Source organism: Hevea brasiliensis, chromosome 16 (genome assembly GCF_030052815.1).
Source record: "Hevea brasiliensis isolate MT/VB/25A 57/8 chromosome 16, ASM3005281v1, whole genome shotgun sequence".
NCBI lineage: Eukaryota > Viridiplantae > Streptophyta > Magnoliopsida > Malpighiales > Euphorbiaceae > Hevea > Hevea brasiliensis.
Window position 1 is genome coordinate 67,410,986 of NC_079508.1, and position 22,170 is coordinate 67,433,155.

General features: G+C 33.8%; 2 protein-coding genes and 1 pseudogene across 2 annotated transcripts; 2 read left to right on the top strand and 1 right to left on the bottom strand.

The window, feature by feature from the left end:
- Positions 1–1,428: 1,428 nt before the first annotated feature.
- Positions 1,429–6,894, top strand: LOC110631787 (probable leucine-rich repeat receptor-like protein kinase At5g63930). Its single transcript, XM_058138641.1, has 5 exons — positions 1,429–2,241; positions 2,643–2,903; positions 3,042–3,348; positions 5,254–5,819; positions 6,162–6,894. The coding sequence occupies exons 1-5, from the start codon at positions 1,812–1,814 to the stop codon at positions 6,641–6,643; spliced, it is 2,046 nt and encodes a 681-aa protein (XP_057994624.1). The 5' UTR covers positions 1,429–1,811; the 3' UTR covers positions 6,644–6,894.
- Positions 6,895–7,944: 1,050 nt separating this feature from the next.
- On the bottom strand, positions 7,945–10,980 carry LOC110631784 (putative transferase At4g12130, mitochondrial; annotated as a pseudogene).
- A 4,646-nt stretch (positions 10,981–15,626) lies between these two features.
- Positions 15,627–16,760, top strand: LOC110631837 (uncharacterized). The gene is made up of 2 exons (XM_021779808.2): positions 15,627–15,860; positions 15,947–16,760. Exons 1-2 carry the CDS (start codon positions 15,801–15,803, stop codon positions 16,532–16,534), a joined length of 648 nt encoding a protein of 215 aa, XP_021635500.1. The 5' UTR covers positions 15,627–15,800; the 3' UTR covers positions 16,535–16,760.
- Positions 16,761–22,170: the final 5,410 nt, after the last annotated feature.

Here is a 22,170-nt window from a genome sequence, read left to right on the forward strand (position 1 = left end):
GGAATGACTGGTCTTCAAATTTGTAGTTGTCTACGGTTTGCATTGCATGTAATTACTACACATTAAATTTCAAATTATATAATTTTAGCTATTCAGAGTTTTATGTCATCTTGCCTCGTCTTAGTAATATATAAATTAATTTTTTAATTAATTTAATTAATTCAAAGGTTTTCGGAGAGAAAGAGAAAAGCTTAGAAAGCCATAAAAAAAAACTTCAGAGAATATTATTAAAAGGAAAAATTAATCTGATTACAACTGAAGAGAACAACTCCTTATATAGACTCGGAGGTTCTAAGGATTACAGACAACCGGTTAGAAACTGGCTACCGACACTTTTAAAATAAAATAGAAACTATTGGATAATTCGTTACTGTCTCTCATTATATTTATAAGTATGGATAATATTTAGTCATTATACTGTACTCAGACTCAAATCAATATGATATAAGACTATCTCATCAAATTAATCATTAGACTATCCGCTCAGCTCAGTGATATATCATAATCATTATCAAATGCAAAGTAACAAATAATTGTATATAAACAAAATGAAATCCGATGCCACATTTTTTTCATGATATATAATTTATGAATTTTTTAATTAAAGAAATTATTAGAAAAATTAAAATTTCACATTTTTAATATCTAAAGTAGCAAAATTAACTTTGGTACTAAAAATGCGAGAGGGTGAGACAGTGGAGTTGGTGAGTTTGGTTCTTGTATTCTGGTCTGGTCTGGTCTGGTCAGGTCCCTCAAAAACTGCACTCAATCTTCAGAAACATAGACTAGCAAATCACAAACATCACAACCAATTTCTTTGATCACCACTCTTATCACAAGGGAAACAGCTCAATCAAGGTAACAATAATTATTATTGAAGGTCAATGGTTGACATGAGTCCAAAAGTCACAGCTATCCAGCCAATGTGTCACACTATCTTCACTCCTCTTATCTATCCATCCGTATGGCCATGACTATATCTATTTTATTTGTCAAAGCTATCTATATCTATACACTATCCACAGCTAACATTAAAGTGTGAATGTGCCAGCCTTCCAAAATCACCTATTAATCATTTAAAAAAAAGAAAAATTATTATTTAATTAATAAATTTTAATAAAATTAATTAATTATTTTTTTTACCTTGTAAACTGTTTAATCTACCCATTAACTTTTTTTTTAAATTATTGATAAGTTAATCATAGGTGATAGAGAATAATTATAAATAAGAATTGAATAATTGATTAATTTAAAATTATAAAAAATAAAATTGTTATATTATTTAAATTATAGAAATAAAAATTATATGTTTCACATAAAAAATAAATATTTTTTAAAATAAAATAATTAAATAGTTTCGTTAAAAATACACATTAAATAGTATCTGTCGTTCTCCCTTCATCTTTTACGTGTATTCATTTCCGCTACTGTCTTGTCTGCAATCTGCTTCTCCTACCATCCAATCATAGCGGCTCAGTACGGAGACAATACAGGGAGGAAAGGAACAGAACTGGGTCTCTGTTATTTGCTTCTTTCGGTGCTTTAAAAAGAACAAGATTTCTGGAGAATACAGATACGATCAGCAACTCACAGAAAAAGTTCAGAAGACAAGAGTTGAGTCTTTGAAAAAAGTTGAGTCTTTTTTTTTTCTTCTCTCTTATTCTTTTGCTTTGCAATCTCAGAAGGAGAAGAAGAAAGATTTTTCATGTTGGATTGCTAAAAATTCCTTGGAGAAGGCATAGAAATGGGTTTTCGGTTGTCTATTTATTTTCAGTGAGTCAAGAGAGAGAAATTTAGAGGCGAAAACAAACATGGTGTTCTTCTACCCTTACCTCCTTGTCAGTCTGTTGTTTGCGCTGGCTACTCTACAACGTGTTTGCGGAAATACCGAGTTAAGAGCTTTGATGGAGCTTAAGTCCGCCTTAGACCCAACCAACAAGTTCTTGAACTCTTGGACTAGCGACGGTGATCCGTGTAGGGGCACATTCGAGGGGGTTGCTTGCAATGAGCACCGCAAAGTGGCCAACATTTCGCTGCAAGGAAAGGGTCTCTCTGGCACGGTATCACCGGCTGTGGCCGAGCTTAAATGCTTGTCGGGCCTCTACTTGCATTACAACTCGCTGTCTGGAGAGATACCCAAACAGTTAGCAAATTTGACAGAGTTATCTGATCTTTATCTCAATGTTAATAATCTTTCTGGGAGCATTCCTCCTGAGATCGTTGGCATGGCTAGTCTCCAAGGTTAGTAGTTGATTTTGAAAAGGGGTAAAATTACTGTTTGTGTTGCTTGCTTCTTTTTTCCTCAGTGTTCTTTTTCTTCTTTTCCCCCCTTGTCCTCTTCTTCATTAATGAATATGATTTCTTAGATCATGCATGATATTGCTTATTATATGGGAAAAAATAAAATGCCTTAATCAGGCCAAACTGTAATATGCAGTAGTGTAAATTCTTCGTCTCCAATAGTGCACTATGGTTTGCATTTCGGTTTTGTTGGACATGATTTTGTCGAAGTACTTATGAGAACCGGGTTTTCTTTACTCGATAGTTTCTCATCATAAAAATTTGGATTGGTTGTCAGTGTTGCTCAAGATTTCTGCATTATGGGTTGACCCTGTTTAATTGGATTTTTCTTTGTTTTGTAGTTTTAGAGCTATGTTGTAACCAGCTAACAGGGATCATACCTAAAGAGATGGGGTCCTTGAAGTGGCTAACAGTTCTTGCATTGCAATATAACAGACTAACTGATCAAATTCCAGCTAGCTTAGGGAACTTGGGGATGTTGAGAAGGCTTGATTTAGGTTTTAATCGCTTGTTCGGTCCCATTCCTCCAAGAGTAGCTAATGCTCCTCAATTGCAAGTGCTAGATGTCCGCAACAATTCTCTTTCTGGAATGGTCCCTTCTGGTTGGCTTCTTTTTCTCTTTCCTCTCATCTTTTTGACTATCTTTCTGGAGTGCCCTATTGAATACAGTTTCTCCTGTCATTTTGTGGTGCATATTGTTGGCTTATACTGATTTTAGTTTTTTACACTTGAAAATGAAGCTTTGCAGAGATTAAAAGGAGGGTTTCACTTTGAGAACAACAAAGATTTATGTGGAAGTGGGTTTCAAAAACTGAGAGCTTGCACTCCATTTGATAATGTGAACATCAACCAAGTTGAACCTCTGGGACCAATAAAAAATAATACTACTTCAAATAATATGCCTGCGTCTGCAATTTTTCATGTACCTAGCAACCAAACCAACTGTTCAAAATCGTCAAAATTTCCACAACTTGCGATTGTTGCAGGGGTAATTACTGCCACCGTTATGTTGATAGGTGGTGGATTTCTGATCACTTTCTTTCTTCGCGGGAAGAAGGGCTTTTGACAAAAAAGGTGCAATCCAAAACAAATAAAAAAATATTTACTAAGAAGGCGTTAGATAAGCTGGGCTGAAATCGTTTTTAAGGTTCGGACACTATATTTAAGAAAAGTTAGACACTACTTATAGTAGCATCCAATTTTTCTTAAATATTTTTAATTATTTATTTTTTAATTTATTAAATTTTAATTTAATTTTAAATTAAAAATAATATTTATAATAAAAATAATATAATATTATATATTATAATTTTATTTATTAAAATAATATATTTTTAATTTATTTAAAATATAAAATTAAATAATTAAAAATTTAAAAAAAAGTTAGATGTTACTAAATTTTTTTTAAATATTTTTAATTATTTATTTTTTAATTTTAATTTTTTATTTTATTAAATATTAATTTATTTTTAAATTAAAAATAATATTTATAATAAAAATATTATAATATATAATATTAACTTGTAAATAATTTTATTTATTAAAATAATATTTTTAATTTATTTAAAATATAAAATAAAATAATTAAAAATTTAAAGAAAAGTTAGACGTATTTATAGTAGCGTTCAATTTTTTTTAAATATTTTTAATTATTTATTTTTTTAATTTTAATTTTTTATTTTATTAAATTTTAATTTAATTTTAAATTAAAAATAATATTTATAATAAAAATAATATAATATATAATATTATATATTATAATTTTATTTATTAATATAATATATTTTTAATTTATTTAAATATAAAATAAAATAATTAAAAATTTAAAGAAAGTTGGACCGTCAAACTTTTCTTAAATATTTTTAATTATTTATTTTTTTTTTTATTTTTAATTTTTTATTTTATTAAATTTTAATTTAATTTTAAATTAAAAATAATATTTATAATAAAAATATTATAATATATAATATTATATATTATAATTTTATTTATTAATATAATATATTTTTAATTTATTTAAATATAAAATAAAATAATTAAAAATTTAAAGAAAGTTGAACCGTCAAACTTTTCTTAAATATTTTTAATTATTTATTTTTTTTATTTTTAATTTTTTATTTTATTAAATTTTTATTTAATTTTAAATTAAAAATAATATTTATAATAAAAATATTATAATATATAATATTATATATTATAATTTTATTTATTAAAATAATATTTATATTTTATTTAAAATATAAAATAAAATAATTAAAAATTAAAAGAGAAGTTCAACGCTATTATAAGTTGTGTTTAATTTTTTTTAAATATTTTTAATTATTTATTTTTTTAATTTTAATTTTTAATTTTATTAAATTTTAATTTAATTTTAAATTAAAAATAATATTTATAATAAAAATATTATAATATATAATATTATATATTATAATTTTATTTATTAAAATAATATTTATATTTTATTTAATATATATAAAATAAAATAATTAAAAATTAAAAGAAAAGTTGGACGCTACTAGCGTCCAACTTTTTTTAAATATTTTTAATGATTTATTTTTTTAATTTTAATTTTTTATTTTATTAAATTTTAATTTAATTTTAAATTAAAAATAATATTTATAATAAAAATATTATAATATAATATATTATAATTTTATTTATTAAAATAATATTTATATTTTATTTAAAATATAAAATAAAATAATTAAAAATTAAAAAAAAAATTGGAAGTGTCCAACCTTTAAATTTTTTTTTAATTAATTTTTATTATTTAGAAAAAAGTTGGACGTTATTTTGAATAACGTCCAGCGTGTGAAAATTTTGATGCAGACGCTATTATAAATAGCGTCCGAACCTTAAAAACGCTATTATAATTAACATTCTAAATATTTTCAAACTCACCTGTTTTTTATATATTTTTATTTTGGATTACACATTTTTTATCAAAAGCCCCCGGAAAAAACAAAAGATTGGAAATACATCCGAGTCTTCTGTTGGACGGCTGAGCATTGACCAGGCTAAGGAGTTCCATAGGGGTGGTGCTTCTCCACTTGTAAGCCTGGAGTACTCTAATGGGTGGGATCCATTAGGTGTTTGTCGAAATGGCATCGGAATTTTCGCAGACAGTCTAAACGACTTTAGATTCAACCTGGAGGAGATTGAATCTGCAACTCGATGCTTCTCTGAGGTGAATTTATTGGGAAAGAGCAGCTTCTCATCTGTTTACCAAGGAATACTTAGAGATGGTTCTGTTGTAGAGGTTAGGAGCATTAACATAACAAGTTGTAAGTCTGAAGAAGATGAATTTGTGAAGGGCTTGAACTTACTGACATCTCTGAGACATGAGAACCTTGTTAGACTACGAGGCTTTTGTTGTTCCAGGGGCAGGGGTGAATATTTTCTCATCTATGATTTTGCTGCAAAGGGAGACCTGTCAAAATATCTTGATATTGAAGATGGAAGCAATCATGTTCTCGACTGGTCCACAAGGGCTTCCATTATCAATGGCATTGCAAACGGTCAGTTTTATTCTACAAATTGTCTTTCCATGTCATTTACTCATAGCCCAGCAAGTTTCAATTTGCTTATCCTTACTTCTCACTTCTTAAGATATGTTCCATCATCAGCAGCTGCAATCTGCATACTAGATATAAGATGAAAGAAAATTGATAAGTGAACTATAAAGCAAATAATTTTCTACCATTTATGATGATATTGAGCTAATTTATTAGGTTTTTGCATTGACTTCGGTTTTAATTCCGAATATCTTCAAACTCAAAGAATGCTACATGGTAAACAGGATGAAAACCGTTCTATGTTTCTGTCATTGTAAATCGATATTGTCGTCTTGTGTTGAGTAGGTATTGAATATTTGCACAGCAGTGAAGCAAACAAATCTGCCATAATCCACCGTCGCATATCTGTGGAGAAAGTCCTCCTTGATCAACATTTCAACCCAATGATTGCAGATTCTGGCCTTCCTAAGCTTCTAGCAGATGACATTGTATTCTCGACCATTAAAATAAGTGCTGCCATGGGATACCTAGCTCCAGAGTACGTAACAACTGGGCATTTTACTGAAAAGAGTGACATCTATGCATTTGGAGTGATCATCCTCCAAATCCTCTCTGGTAAACAGATGCTTACCAATACAATGCGCGCAGCAGCTGCATCTTGCAGATATGAAGATTTTATTGACTCCAATCTTAAAGGAAACTTCTCTGAGTCAGAAGCAGCTAAGCTGGCAAAAATTGCACTTGCTTGCACTCAAGAGCTTCCTGAGCACAGGCCAACCATGGAGGCAGTGATCCAAGAGCTGAACAAAAGCAATGCTTGTTCTTGATTGCTATATTCTCCTTTTTGGAAAATTGATGACCCAAATAGGAAACTGGAGACCTCACAAAACAGCACAAATTGGTCACGCTATTATTATTCTTGTGCCTTCAAAGGAGAGTACGGCTAACAGCAATGCCTATCGTAAAATTGGAGTTGATTGACAAGATACTCTTAGAAGCAAATTCTTTTGATTTTAACTTAAAAAAGTTTTTTCGTAGAGCCTTACGAGAAGTTGGCACAACCCCTTGTAATATCTCTGGAAAGGAAAAAAATGAGCCCTTTCCGTTTTCCCGTGGTTGATCGCACATGCTCAAAAAAGAACCAAAGAACTGTATTAAATCGATATGAATCATACCGAATCAAAATTATTTTAATATTTTAATATAGTTCTAATTTTTCACTAAAAATCAAATTAAAATCATATTAAAATCAAATTGAAACCATATTAAACCATAACCAAACTAAAAATCAAATTTATACATATATTTTTTTATTTTTTTATATGTATTATATACTTTTAATATAATTATATTTATTTATATATAATTATGAATTAAATACAATTTAATATTATATTTTATTTTTCTCTATTTTCTAAATAATTTTAATTATAAATACATTAATTATTTTATAATTCTTAATTATAAATATATTATTATCTTTTTTATATATAAAAATGAAGAACCGAATCAAAATTATACTAATTTCAATTCGATTCCAATTCCAAACCCCAAACCAAAACCAAAACTGAACACCATATCCACAAATTCAAACATAAGCAGCAGCGTTTTGCCGTGCTTAGTCAATATGCAGGTTAATTGAGATTGAATTGATCCACAAATTCAAATATAAGCAGCATCTTGTGAACTCTCAACGTGGCTGTAGGGAGTCCTCCCAAATGCTTCAATGATAAATGAAAGCTCACCCCCCATAGTTTCAGGTCCCGTTGGGAAGTTCTCGGCTGCTTATGCGAAGGGAGAAAAATTCTCTTTGCAGGTTGTACAACCGCTTGTTAGGTGAGCAGGGTTCAAAATGTCACGAGACAGTTCTAATCCAATATCCATCCATACACGGTGCGCAAGTTAGAGCAGACCATATAAAAGCAAAAATTCGGAGAGCAAATCTGCCCTCACGCTAGTGAGACGAACTACCCAGAAGACACAGCAGCTTTAAGAATGCGGGCAAAAATTTGCACTTGTTAGGATCCATACCCAGAGGCAGTTGCCACAAGGTCTGCCAACCAAGAATCTAAAGAAGCATACCTGAAAGCAGAACAGAGACGAGGGACCGTCCAACAACTTGATCTAATTAGCGAAAAATTGAATAGCTTTATTTAATTACTGAACAACAGTCTTAATCCTTGCCTAAGATTCCAATTCCGGGCAAGTTAGATTCCAATTCCGGGCAAGTTTTTTTTTTTTGCACAGAACAACGTCCATTCCTGCTTCTACCAAGGACCAAAATTTTCATTATGGATGCTCCAGATCAACGGTACAGTTTGCTTTGACAAAATAAAGTCAAGAAACATGGAACCCTTGCCTTCTATGTTAACATCCTAAGCAACTGCACTATGCTGTTAATGCTTTGGAAACAATTCAGCTGGCCACCATTTTGGTCTAATAGCCTCAACCTTGAAATCTTCCTGACCTTGTATGGTCGAAGAACCTGACGTTTTAAATGCTTCTTCCAATCGCAAAAGACCCAGCCCTCAACAACCAAGGGCAGTTGTCACAGGCCCAACCTTCTTGCCAGATCCAGTGTCAATCACTCCCGAGCCAGAAGCAACTCTCTGCTCCACCTCTGAAACAAAGTCGGTTTTTTTTTTTTTTTTAAAAAAAAAAAGCTCTCAATATGCAAAAGTAGTAGACATAGCAGAATCCGAATGAATGTAAAATTAGACTACCTTTTCCATTATCATCTAGAAACATTAAAGGAAGCAAAAGCTTTCGAATGACCACCCTGTGCTGTGTGCGAGCAATAAGCTCTTGACCCACATAGCAACCTTTGTCAAAGCTTATTGCGTTTAAACCAGCAAGATTGTATTCAAGTGGAATTGCTTCACCTAAGTTCAGATTGAAAGATCAATTAGTACATTTAGATAAACAAAGGAAGCTAACTTGTTAGCTCCAAAAGACAGAATCAGAAAACACTAATGCCATTAATACAGTTATACAATTCAAAAAATTAGATGAAATCATGAAAGGAGAAAGAAGAATGAACCTTTTTGAATCACAGTTGAGCCTTCAGCAACTCCATTCTCTATTCTCCACAGTAGGTAATTTTCTTCACATGGTTCTTTGCCAGCTTCAACCAAAGGTGTTGCAACCAACCACATCTTAGTGAATAAGAACATAAAAATAAGTAAATCACATCTGAATCTATCACAAGGATTATAAGCAAATTAATCATGTGGTTTCCAGCCTCAAAAGCCAGGTGCCAATTTAAGCATGCAAATATCTACAAGCAACGAAGGTTTAAAAACTACCGTGTCTTATTAGATGGAAAGATTCCTCGGAAACCAAGATATTCCAATCTAGGATCCTTAAACCATTGCCATCCTTGATCATCCCCTTGTGCAGCTGAACTGGCACAACAATCAACGCTCGTGCCCCAGCCAATGCTAGCTGCCTCTGGTTCTTCTGCAAGTCTGGATTTTTCAGAAAGATTCCCACCAAAACGCTGCCAGCAATAGAACTCTTCTGCCACATTGTCTTTCTCAACCTTAGACCTTAAACAGTATCTGCATCAGAACATAGAAGTTAACAATCAAGTTTTGCTCCTAGACTGCTATATAAGTGAGGAGTTGAAAAAAAAAAAAAGGGAGAAGCAATAGTAGTAGTAGTAGTAAAGTATTAACAGATAAATAAAATGGCTAGGAAACATTTATCAAACACCATTTCAAGCTTATTTTAAGAATGACATGCAGAAATGTAAGGCTTAATTGTTTCTTATCAACTACTTATTATACATTTCTTACTTCTTGGACACTTGTTTACCTTGGTGAATGGCGATTTCAATAAAAGTACTGATGAATATTCCAAATACGATCCTCTTATCATAAGAAGAACCGACTGTTAATCAACCATCAGTCCATTGTAAGTTTTGACTTTTTTGCACTAAATAAATGCTATTCTTGATTAGTGCAGTTTGGAGACTGGCACCATCACTGCATTACCCAACATCAGGTATTTCAGAACAAGATCTACACGTATAAGAATGATATGCAACTCTGAAAATTAGCTAAGTAGCCCATCTTTTAGTTCATTTTTACAAGGGAAGTGGTGTTTTGTTCGTTTCCATTTTTTTTTTTTTTTTCTAAAAAGTCATCCCCTGATTAACATAAAAACATCTGCTACCAACATATAGCATATGCCTTGACGGCTTGACCAAGTGACCAGCCAAATACAATCCAGGAATATAGTAATAAAATAAACGTAAGCTGACCAGACATATTGAACACCTGAAGAAATATTAGTCCCCTCAATAGCTAACAATACAGCTGCCTGAACCAATAATCAGAATGCCCAGCTCCTCTAACCCATTTTCCTATTTGACAAGTAAGAAAGCGAAATACTTTCTTATCCATTGCTCCTAAACTCACTAGATTAAGAGAGCTTGCAGCTCCAGATGCTACCATATGAGTAAATATAATAATGATTAGCAAACAAAGAAATCAAGATTCGATAAAGATTATTTCATGTATCTCAGTGCCAACTCATATCTATCAAAACTAGCAGCAGCTAAGAATTACAACAAGAAGGCAAAAGATCATTCACATACAGATCCCGAAATCCTATAAAAATAATTAAGGGAAAAAACGAAGGGAAGGAGAACCCACCTTTTAAAAGTCTGCAATAGTTCATCAAGAACAGAAGAGTCCACATCCGCCAACAGCTCAACCGACCCACCATTGTCGGACCCGGGTCCAGACCCTGTACTATCAAGCTTCTCTCCAGCCCGTGCCGGTCTATACAAAAACAAATCGCACAAAAACCTGCCCTGGAGAGTCAAAAAAGCAGCGTACATAGGCGGCGCGGAGACGGTAGGCATATTGGGAGTGGGCAAATACGACATTCACTCACCCGGTGTTTCACCGAACCTCCGTACATCGTTGGTTAGCAGACCTTGAAGAAATTTGATGGTGTCTGGTCCACCGAACCGGATTACCGACCGGGATTTTAAGCGGGAGACAATGGGTCCAGTGGTGGTAGCGCTATTGTTGAGGGTGTGGCAGCCGTGGATGATGGGTTTGAAACGGTGCATTTTGCGACGCCGTTTTGGGGTGATCGGTCGAATTGGAGGGTTTTGGCTTTTGGATGGTTGAAGAAGGAGATGAAGTGAGTTGCCTGTTTGACACGTGTATTTGGAGTCCTGGGTTTTTGACACGTAGGGGTTCCCATAAAATTATTCTGGCCATTTACTGTGCATTTGGCGAATGTAAATTGCAGACCGCAGCGGGAAATCATATATATATATATATATATGGAACAGTGTTTTATATATATATAAAGTTATTTTTAATAAGTTGATTAATGATTATATTAATTTTATATTATTTATAAAGAATTGTAAATTGGCTAAATCAGTTTATATTAGTTATAATTTTAAGTTGATTTATTTATTTAAGATATTTTAAAAGTTTATAAGGGAAAAAATTAAGAAAAAAAATTTTTCATTTTATTATGAATAAGTTACATGTTTATAAATTAGTTTATCTAAATATTTTATTTTATTGCTTTTATTTAATTTTATAACTCTATTATATATATTTATTGTATTTATTTTCATATTTATGTTAAAAATTTTATTTTTTATAATAATTTAAATAAATTATTTATTTTAATTTTAATAAATTTAAAAATATTTTTATTAATTTTAATAAAGTATGCGTCTATAAAATATTTGTTTATTTAATTTAAATTTAAATTATATTGTAATATGATTAAAATATATATTTAATAATATTATAATAAAATATTAAGTTAATATAATTTATTATTTAAGAAAATAATTTAATATATTTTTAATTATTTTAATAATAAATGTAATTATATGTTATTTTTTACTAAACATATGAATTACTTATTAGTAATTTATAAGTATTTTAATTAAATATATAACTGCTTAAAATTTGAATTGCTTATAATATATAAGTATTTGGTGTTTATAAGTTAATTTTTACAAGTTAAATCAAACATTCTCAAAATCACTTTTTGCTACCTAGTCGAATGGTTTTTGCATAATAATGCGAGAAATTTTATATCCCCTTCAAGACTTAAACATCGTAATATGATTGAAATATATTTTAATTAAGTTAATATAATTTATTATTTAAAATTTAATATTTTTTAATTATTTTAATAATAAATATACTTATAGGTTATTTTTTATCAATCACTTATAAGCACTTTTAACTAAACATGTAATCACTTAAAATTTGAATTAATTACAAAATATAAGTATTAAGCACTTATAAACTAATTTTTATAAGTTAAGTCAAATATTTTTAAAATTACTTCTTATTGCCTAGTCGAATGATTTATGCATAGGAATTTTATCTTCCTTCTGTTTTATGACTTGAAAAAGAATTTTCTGGGAAATTTCAATTTCTGCTCAAGTTATATGCGGCCCTTTATCACCATGGTGAAAAGGGCATGTTGAATTAACTTGAGGAGCGCAGGCTTCTTCATTTACTTGGGGGAGTTTACAAGGTATCCTGTAGATGCAACAGCTCAATCTAAGCAATAATGTTCTTTACCAACTCATTTTCAATTGAAAACCTTGCCTTATTTATTTTCATGGGAGAGAGACCATTTCCTGAAGCATCCATCAAGGAAATTGCCTAGCCTGGTTGCAGAAATGTCATATCATTTAATTCAGGACCCCATTTGCAAGAAGAACATGAGCATTTGAGACATAATCTATTGGCCCAAGAAAAAAGCAAAAGCTGCAAGAGCTTTACATAAATGACCAAAAAAAAACAAAGATAAAAAGTTCAATTCTAAAAGGTCCAATCCGTTGAAGTGACAATGACCATTCGCATTTATTTTTGATTTGATTTTTTCTACAACAAACTGAATCTAAACAAACCAAATCCAAGATTACGTGTTCAGGGTTCAACCCACTTTCAATTTCTCTGGTTTGTTGCGTAAACATTCATGACAGGTCACAAAAAAAAGTGTGAAAGGTTTGCTCTTCAAGGTCCAACCCATGGAAGATTCAACCATAACAAATTAATTAACAAGCTCTTCACTCTCTTATGTTGGTTGATTTCAGCCCTTCCCGCCCGTCATGTTATTTTAAGACAAATTCATCCAATTATATCCCTGTCAAGAGTTACAAATTGAAAAAAAAAAAAAAAAAAAAAAGCATATGATCATTCAAACAACTGTTGGATTGAAAATAACTGTAATAAACAGAAATCAACGATATTTATTTGCATTTGACCAGACGTCGAAATCGTAATATGACCCCTCTCGTCCATTTCTTTAATCTTTCCTTTACCAAACCCAACCTATATTCAACCACCCCTCTCTTTCCTGGGTAATTCATCCAAGAACCTAAACCCAAGTCTATTTTTCAATTATAGGTCCAACCCATGGAAGCATCTACACAATACCATCAACAGATAGAAGTCCTAATTCCGATAACAGACCTAAATAGTATAGTTGATCTTTCTTATTCAAGGTCCAACCATGGAACTATCAAACCATAATATCTTCAAGCACAATTTGGCTGCTATATTTTTCCCCTTTTGATCCCCCCAACACACGCATAATCACAAATATATGGTAGTCATAGTTGAGAACACGTTTTCTCTTTCTTTATGTTCTAGATAATATTTGATCATTAGCCAACCTCCCACCAATAACACGATCATGCACCAAGTCTAATACATCAAATCAATTCATACAGATTGAAACTCACACAATCGCCTGATATATTTTTGGAATGTTGTCATCAATTTGTAGATAAGGAAAATCTAATAAATGTATATTTTGCAGTGTGATATACATCATGATGATGAGGATTACTTTCTTGAAAACTTGGGACATATATACCTTTAGCTACGTAATTGCTAATTCAGGTTACTGTCGGATGCCCATTTCTTGGCTATCAAATCTTAGAAAAAAGTAGTAAAATATCACACCACTTGACCCTACACAAAGCCACGAAAATGGCAATAATAATGAATTGATATGACCGTAGAGGGATCATCGCATTCGTTTTTCCTTTTTTTTTTTTTTTTTAAATTTTTTATATTAAACAGTTATTTTAATGCCTAGAAAGTCAAATGTGATGTATGAATTTATGTTGCTTAATAGCAATCCATTTGATAGGGATGGATGGAGTTTGATTCTTGCAAGATTGCTAGTTAGTGAAAGTCACTTTCAAGAATATAATTATTAACCACCACTAATTATTCAGTTATTTATAAAACATAAAGTATGTTGTAAGCATTTATTAATTGTGATAACCACTAATTATTAAAAAAAATTATATTTAAGCTTCATTTATTTTATGAAAATTATATTTTTAGGTCAATGAAAATATATGAAAATAATGAATACATAAAATTATTGTTTTTAAAATATATTAATTTTAATTAAATTATTATATTTTTTAAGAACTACTTACCCTCTTTTTTAGTTACAATACGATGAGACTTGTTTGGCATTACTGTTAGAACTGTGTGAAGACCCAACTAAAGAAAGTAATCTAATGAAGACAGAGAGTGGCATAAGAGAGTAAACTCCCAACAGCCTTCTAGGATGGTGAGGCTACTTAGGGTAGTGTAATGCATGGCACATAAATGAATCGAATCATACATTAAAATGGGAAAAACTAATCAGTTAAGGCGTATTTTGGTGGAATGACTTGGAGAGTTAGAAGAACTCTGGGTTAAACATGTTCACTTGAGAGAAATTCTAATATGGGTGACCTCCTATGAAGTTCTCCATCCCATCTATGAGACAAAATCGTGAGGCTCAGGATGGAGTGGGCTAAAGCGAAAAATTTTTCTAGTAGTTGGAGCAAGGACATTACAAAATGCTATTGAGAAAATCACTTTTTTAGATATACTAGTCAGAAAATATTAAAAAATAATCTAAAATTAAATTTGATAAATTTTAATAATAAAAATATTAAAATAATAAAATATTTTTTTCAAATTATTTTATTTAACATCTAAAATAATACTTTTATTAAAAAAAAAAATGTAAACCGCAAGACAGGCACAGCATAACGTTCCAAAGAAGGGTTTGTGTTTACAATAACACAATCGTTAATTAGCTGGCAAGATGATGGTCGGCTTGACGCCACGAGACATCCACGTCAGCTGAAGAATGAGTTCATGAATGACGTGGCAATTGGTCCGATAAAACAAATACTTCCGTTTTATTTTTTGGCATGAGAAAATGGTTGGACCTCTAGATTTCACACTCTTTTATTTTGACGCGGTGGCCTCTGAACCTTCACCTGTTCTTCTCTCCCACTCTATTTGACCCTCCCCTCTCTTTGGTCTCATCTTCTCGATTTTTCAATTTCTCTCTTTGGTATCATATTTCCAATTTTAATAACAATATTAGGTATCAGATTATGCACTTGCCAGTTGCCAGGCGTGATACTGCAAGGAAAGTAATTAACTAGGGTTGTTAAATTAAAGAAATACAGCGAGGCTAATCCGATTCTTAATCAAGAAACTTGTACAATTTTGAATTGGGTACGTGTACTGGTATAGATGCAAAGTGGATCTTATCTGGTAAATGGCTAACTCAAGAACAAGTTAATATATATATATATATATATATAAGAAGAAAAATAAGTGTGATTTGTTAATGGGTTGGTTGGTAACATAGTCGTAATTTTATAGTGAAAACATGGGTGTAAAGCCCTGTAAGCAAATGACAAGTAGAAGAATTCCAAAATCAGGTTGGTGGACAAATACTTATATTCTAATGCTAATCTCATCTTAATCTCAATATCTACACCGCACCACACGTTGGATTTGCGCGGTTTAATGTCAACGGTCCAATAAAAACCATTTTCAGACTCACAAATAAAAAGCCAAGCATCAATTTCTCATTTGTCAACACCATTATAACTTGCCAACAAAGTAAAACACAACTCCAGGAAGAGAAAGAAAAAGAAGATTTTTGGAAGAAATGAAGCTCGTTTGGTCCCCTGAAACTGCTTTGAAGGCCTATATCGAGACGGTTAAATCGGTAAGCTACTCTCCTGGAAATTTTTGTTCCAGGATTTTTTTTTGGTCCTGTTTTCTCATGGAATTGTTGTTGGGTTTTGTTTGCAGTGTGAGCTTTTTCAAGAATCCGCTGTGGCCGAGCTTGTTTCAGCCATGGCTGCAGGATGGAACGCCAAACTTATTGTAGAAACGTGGTCAAAAGGTGGAGTTATTGCCACAAGCATTGGTTTAGCCATTGCTAGCCGTCACACAGGTGGAAGACACGTTTGTATAGTCCCTGATGAACAGTCAAGATCTAAATACGCAGAAGCCATGGAAGAGGCTGGGATGTCACCAGAAGTCGTTTTTGGGGAACCAGAGGAGGTTTTGCAGAGGCTAGTAGGCATTGATTTCTTGGTGGTGGATTCGCGGCCAAAGGAGTTTGCTAGAGTGTTGAGACTAGCAAAGCTCGGCAACCAGGGTGCAGTTCTGGTGTGCAAGAATGCTAGCTTGAGAGCTTCAAGTTTCAGATGGATAGGAGTTCTTGAAGGAGGGTCCAGGCGCCTGGTCAGGTCTGTGTTTCTGCCTGTAGGAAAGGGACTTGATATTGCACATGTAGCTACAAGTGGGGGAAATTCTGGGTTAAGCAAGGGTAAGAAAAGATGGATCAAGCACATAGATGCACAATCTGGTGAGGAACATGTCATTCGAAAGTAATTTCCCCTAGGAGATGATGAACTTCTTTCTTGCTGGTTTTTTTTTTTTTTGCATAGAATTTTAACTTGTACATACTTTTTCTTCTGCTTCCCCCTCTTTCCCTCTCCTTTTTGGCTTGGAAAGGTTTCTGTTCATAGATAAGATTCATATGATTCACAAAACATATGGATGCATTTTCATCTTCTAATTCTCATGTGTAATTTGTAAAGTTATTTGCCCTTGACCATCTTTTGCTCCTCGCTTCTCTATCCCCCGATAGCTTAATTATAATTATTACAAGAATTAATTTACAGAAATGAACAGGGCAAATCCAGTACTATATCGTCTTTTCAATTTCAGTTTAATTCACAACTCAGAGAATTCTACTATGATCATAGTTGTACAGTGAAACACTACACAGCAAATGCAACACAAATCAAATTTGAACTCAAACTGATAAAATAAGACTATGAAAGTGGTACAAACTGTTTTTTACTTCTTGAACCTATTCTGATATGAGCTTAAGGGGAAAAAAAAAAAAAAAAGTAAAGTAGGTTTAATGGAGGAAACCAAGGCCTCAACGTCAAAAGAACGTTTAAGTTATTTCTCCCTGCCTTGGACTTGATTATTCATTCACTTAAATAGCAGTATAGCTAACAGAATAGCTATTTACATGGAAGTAAACTCTGCTAGTCAACAGCAGCAAAAAGGGCAACTAATTAACAAATAAAACAAAAAATCAATTACTTAGACTTATTCAAAGAGTAGAAAGGGTCACGTGACATTCCCCTCCCCTTAAACAACTCTCTTGTCCACAAGAGAAGCATCTGGAAATTTCTGTTTAATCTTACTTAATTCCTCCCAAGTTGCCTCAGCTGGAGATAAATTGTGCCACTGAATCAAGACTTCTCGCTTCCTCCTTTTGGTTCTGCTGTCTAAAATAGCTTACAGTTATGGAATTAATTCACCACCATCATCCAAGAATGGCAATCTTCTTTGTATTGTGCTTTTAGTTCCAACATGCTTCTTGAGAAGAGATACATGAAACACAGGGTGTACCTTGGTTCCGGCCGGCAGTTCCAATTTATAGGCAACAGCACCAATTCTCTGTAATACCTTGAAGGGCCCATAATACTTGGCCGCTAATTTGTAACTCTTTCTCAAAGCAAGAGTCCTCTGCTTGGAAGGATGCAGTCTGAGGAACACTAAATCACCCACAGCAAATTCTCTCTCTTGGTGCTTTAAGTCATAGACTTGCTTCATTCGATTTTGGGCCCGCTGTATTTTTTCCTTGAGTTCTTGAATCACAGCATCACGGTCAACCAGCTCTTGTTCGACTGCCGCAACCTTAGCTGTTCTGTAACATATGAAAGCAATACAGTGGAGGTCTCCCATAAACTACCTCAAATGGAGTTTTTACGGTGACAGAATGAACACTTGTATTATAACAATATTCCGCCCACGATACCACTTAGTCCATAATTTGGGTTTGGAACTTGTAAAACATCCGAGATACATCTCCAATGTTCGGTTTACCACCTGTACGCCCATCGGTTTGTGGGTGATAAGCGAATCAAATTGAACCGAGTACCATTGAGCTCAAACAATTCCTCCAAAATGAACTAGTAAAAGCCGGATCACGATCGCACACAATGGACGGTGGCATTCCATGGAACTTAAATATGTGATCAAAAATACTTGAGCAATAGTCACAAAGTATAAGGATGGGAAATGGGAACAAAATGGGCATATTTTGAAAGTCTATCCACGACCACAAATATGGTAGTCTTGCCACCGAATTGGTAGGCCATCAATAAAATCCATAGAAATTTCTTCCCAAATTCTATTAGGAATTGGAAGTGGTTATGTGACACGTGGGAAGAGTGTTTTCAACTTTGTGTCACAGACATCGCATTCCCTTATAAAGGTTCGCACTTTACTCTTAAGATTTGGTGAGTAAAAGTGGACCTTATCCTCTGGAGGGTCTTGAAAAACCTTCATGAGTCTTTGTTGTGGAATTGCTCAATAATATCAGAATCGAGCTGAATTTTTAGACAAATAAATCCTTCCTTTGAAAAATAAGATGCCATCTACATATTCCTGTGGTCCCAGTGCCTCTCTCCTTTTTGGACTTGTTGCACCTTTGCTTTCAGTCGAAGAGAATTAGTTTCTTCCTTAATTGAATCATCGATGTGGAATTGGACAAGAGATTGCAAAAACTTGCCCGCCATTAGTCTCATATTCCTCCCTTCTAGACAAAGCATCGGCAACAATGTTGTCTTTGCCTCCCTTGTATTGTATAATGAAATCAAACCCCATTAATTTCATCAACCAATTCTGCTGGACAGCAGTGGTGATTTTTTGATTCCACAAGTGCTTCAAACTCGATGATCATCCAACAATAAATTTCTGACCGAGGAGGTATGATCGCCATTTCTGCACAGCTAAAACCAGTGCCAACATTTCCTTCTCATAAGTAGATAGAAGGAGGTGCTTACCATGTAAAGCTTGACTGAAGAAAGCAATTGGGCGTTCCTGCATAAGTACTGCCCCTATGCCCGACCCCGAAGCATCGCATTCAATTATAAATGGCTTACTAAAATTCGGTAGAGCCAAAACTGGAGCACCAGTCATCACCACTTTTAATTTATTGAATGCATCTTCTGCCAGCGGTGACCACCGAAACCCATCTTTCTTCAACATGTTGGTTAAAGGACCAGCAATTTTCCCAAAATGTTGAATAAATTTCCTGTAATAACCACACAGCCCCAGAAATCCCCTCAAAGCTTTCAGTGATGAAGGCTTTGGCCAATTCTGAATAGCTTCTATCTTTGCTGGATCTACAGTAACTCCACCATTAGAAATCACATGACCAAGGTACTTAACTTCCCTTTGGCCGAACTGACACTTTTCAATTTTTACAAATAATTGATGAGATTGCAAAATTGAAAATACAATTCTTAAATGTTGAATATGGTCACTCCAAGTTTTACTGTAGATAAGTATGTCATCAAAGAACACAAGGACAAATTTCCTCAAATATTTTTGGAATACCTCATTCATCAAAGACTGAAACGTTGATGGAGCGTTGGTGAGGCCGAAGGGCATTACTAGAAACTCGTAATGTCCTTGATGAGTTCGGAAAGCTGTTTTTCCAATGTCTGGAGGGCTAACTCGAACTTGATAATAACCTGATCTGAGGTCCAATTTGGTGAAGAATTGAGCACCCTCAAGTTCATCCAGCAGCTCTTCAACAATAGGAATGGGAAATTTATCTTTGACTGTATTTTTGTTTAATTCCCGATAATCGACGCACATTCGCCAAGATCCATCTGCCTTCTTCACCAATAAAACAGGGGCAGAATATGGACTTTGGCTTGGCCGAATTATCCCAGCAGTAAGTAACTCCTTAACAATCTTTTCAATCTCGGATTTTTGATAATGGGGGTAATGGTAAGGTCTTACCGAAATCGGTTCTGGGGTCTTCAGTGGAATTTTATGGTCATGGCAGCGTTGTGGTGGCAGTCCCTTTGGTTTGGCCAAAACTCCTCTAAATTCTTCCAACAGACCTTGTATTTCGGGATGCATTTCGGGAACCTGTTAACAAGATTGTGTACTCCCCGTAATTTGCAATAGGAATCCCGCTTTGAAGCTTCACAAGTCGCTCCATGTGTTCAAATTGACACAACTGTTTTCTGGAATTTGAGAGCCACGAAAAATTACATGCTTCCCATTCGAAAATGCCATTAGAAGTTTCGAAAAATCCCAAATTATTGGACCGAGTGTTTGCAACCACTGAGTCCCTAAAACCAGATCATAGCCCTCTACTGGTAAAATGTACAAATCAACAATTACTGTGCTTCCTTGAATGAGTATTTGTGTTTGTGTACATTTACCTGGGCTTATTAATTCCTCCCCGGATGCTACTTGTACCTTCAATTTCTTTGCATTAGTCGGCTCAATCTCGGCTCTTTTTGCGAAACTTTCACTCACAAAATTATGAGTGCTGCCCGAATCAACAAGAATGATTCCCTTCAATTTCTCAACTGTTCCAGTAAGTCTCATTGTTTCTGGTCCTTCAAAACCAAAGAATCGCGTGTAAGGAGATGGTGGTATCTCTTCCGTAGGATCGTGCTCCTCTATTTCCATGTCAAGATCATCATCGCTATCTTCAAGAACGACTTGAATAGAAAAAGCTTTTACACCTATGTCCAGCCCAAATTTCTCATTGCATTTGAAACACAGACCCAATCTCTTCCGTTCGTTGAGCTCATCCCAAGTCAGTCTCTTGATGTTACCAGTAGCCGGCTGAGGAGAATTAGTTGGGCTTTGACGTGGTGCCTGATGCGTTGTGCGAGTGGCGAGAATCCCTTCCTGTAGCTGAATTTCTTGCTTCAAAGTAGAGCAAGCGCAATGGCTTCGATAAAGATTTCGCCGATTGGCTTGAACGTCTGTCCGAATCGCAGGGGCCAACCCACTGACGAAACAACTCACCTGCCTAGCCTGTGATAGATCTCCCACCTTGGCTAGCAGTTTTTCAAACTGAACCTGATACGATTGCACAGTGCCCTGCTGCTGTAATTTCGCTAACTCACCAAAAAAATCTGTTAGTTGATTTGCGCAGTACCGTGATTAAAATCCCTCTTTAAATTCGTCCCAAGTAATAGAAGGATTTTCCTTCGCAAAGACTTGATACCACAATTGGGCGTCTCCAATCATGTGGAAGGAAGCTATTTCCACTCTATCCTCATCGGGGTTCGATGAAATTGGAAGAACTGCTCGCCGACAAACCCAACTCGTGGCATCTTCTTTTCATCAAAGCGTGGGAAGTCCAATTTAACCATCTTTGGCGTATAAGAGGAGGTAGCCGGAATCGTAGGGTCGTATCACGGATTCTCGAGTTGTCAGATCCGAATCGATGCCCTTCCTTTGAGAAGATTGGGAAGTTAACCGATCCATTCGCACATTCGATTGGGAAAAAGCTCTTCTAGACGCTTCGCAATTCCCTCCTGTCCACCAGAAAGTGACTGGACAGTTTGCTCTAATTGTTCCACTCTCTGGTCCATTCCCGAGCTCTGATACCACTTTGGTACAAACTGTTTTTTACTTCTTGAACCTATTCGATATGAGCTTAAGGGAAAAAAAAAAAAGTAAAGTAGGTTTAATGGAGGAAACCAAGGCCTCAACGTCAAAAGAACGCGTTTAAGTTATTTCTCCTGCCTTGGACTTGATTATTCATTCACTTAAATAGCGGTATAGCTAACGAATAGCTATTTACATGGAAGTAAACTCGCTAGTCAACAAAAAGAAAAAGGGCAACTAATTAACAAATAAAACAAAAAATCAATTACTTAGACTTATTCAAAGAGTAGAAAGGGTCACGTGACATTCCCCTCCCCTTAAACAACTCTCTTGTCCACAAGAGAAGCATCTGGAAATTTCTGTTTAATCTTACTTAATTCCTCCCAAGTTGCCTCACTTGGAGATAAATTGTGCCATGAATCAAGACTTCTCGCTTCCTTCTTTTGGTTCTCATTGTCTAAAATAGCTTCTGGTTGCGGAATTAATTCACCACCATCATCCAAGAATGGCAACTGCTGCTGTATTGTGCTTTTAGTTCCAACATGCTTCTTGAGAAGAGATACATGAAACACAGG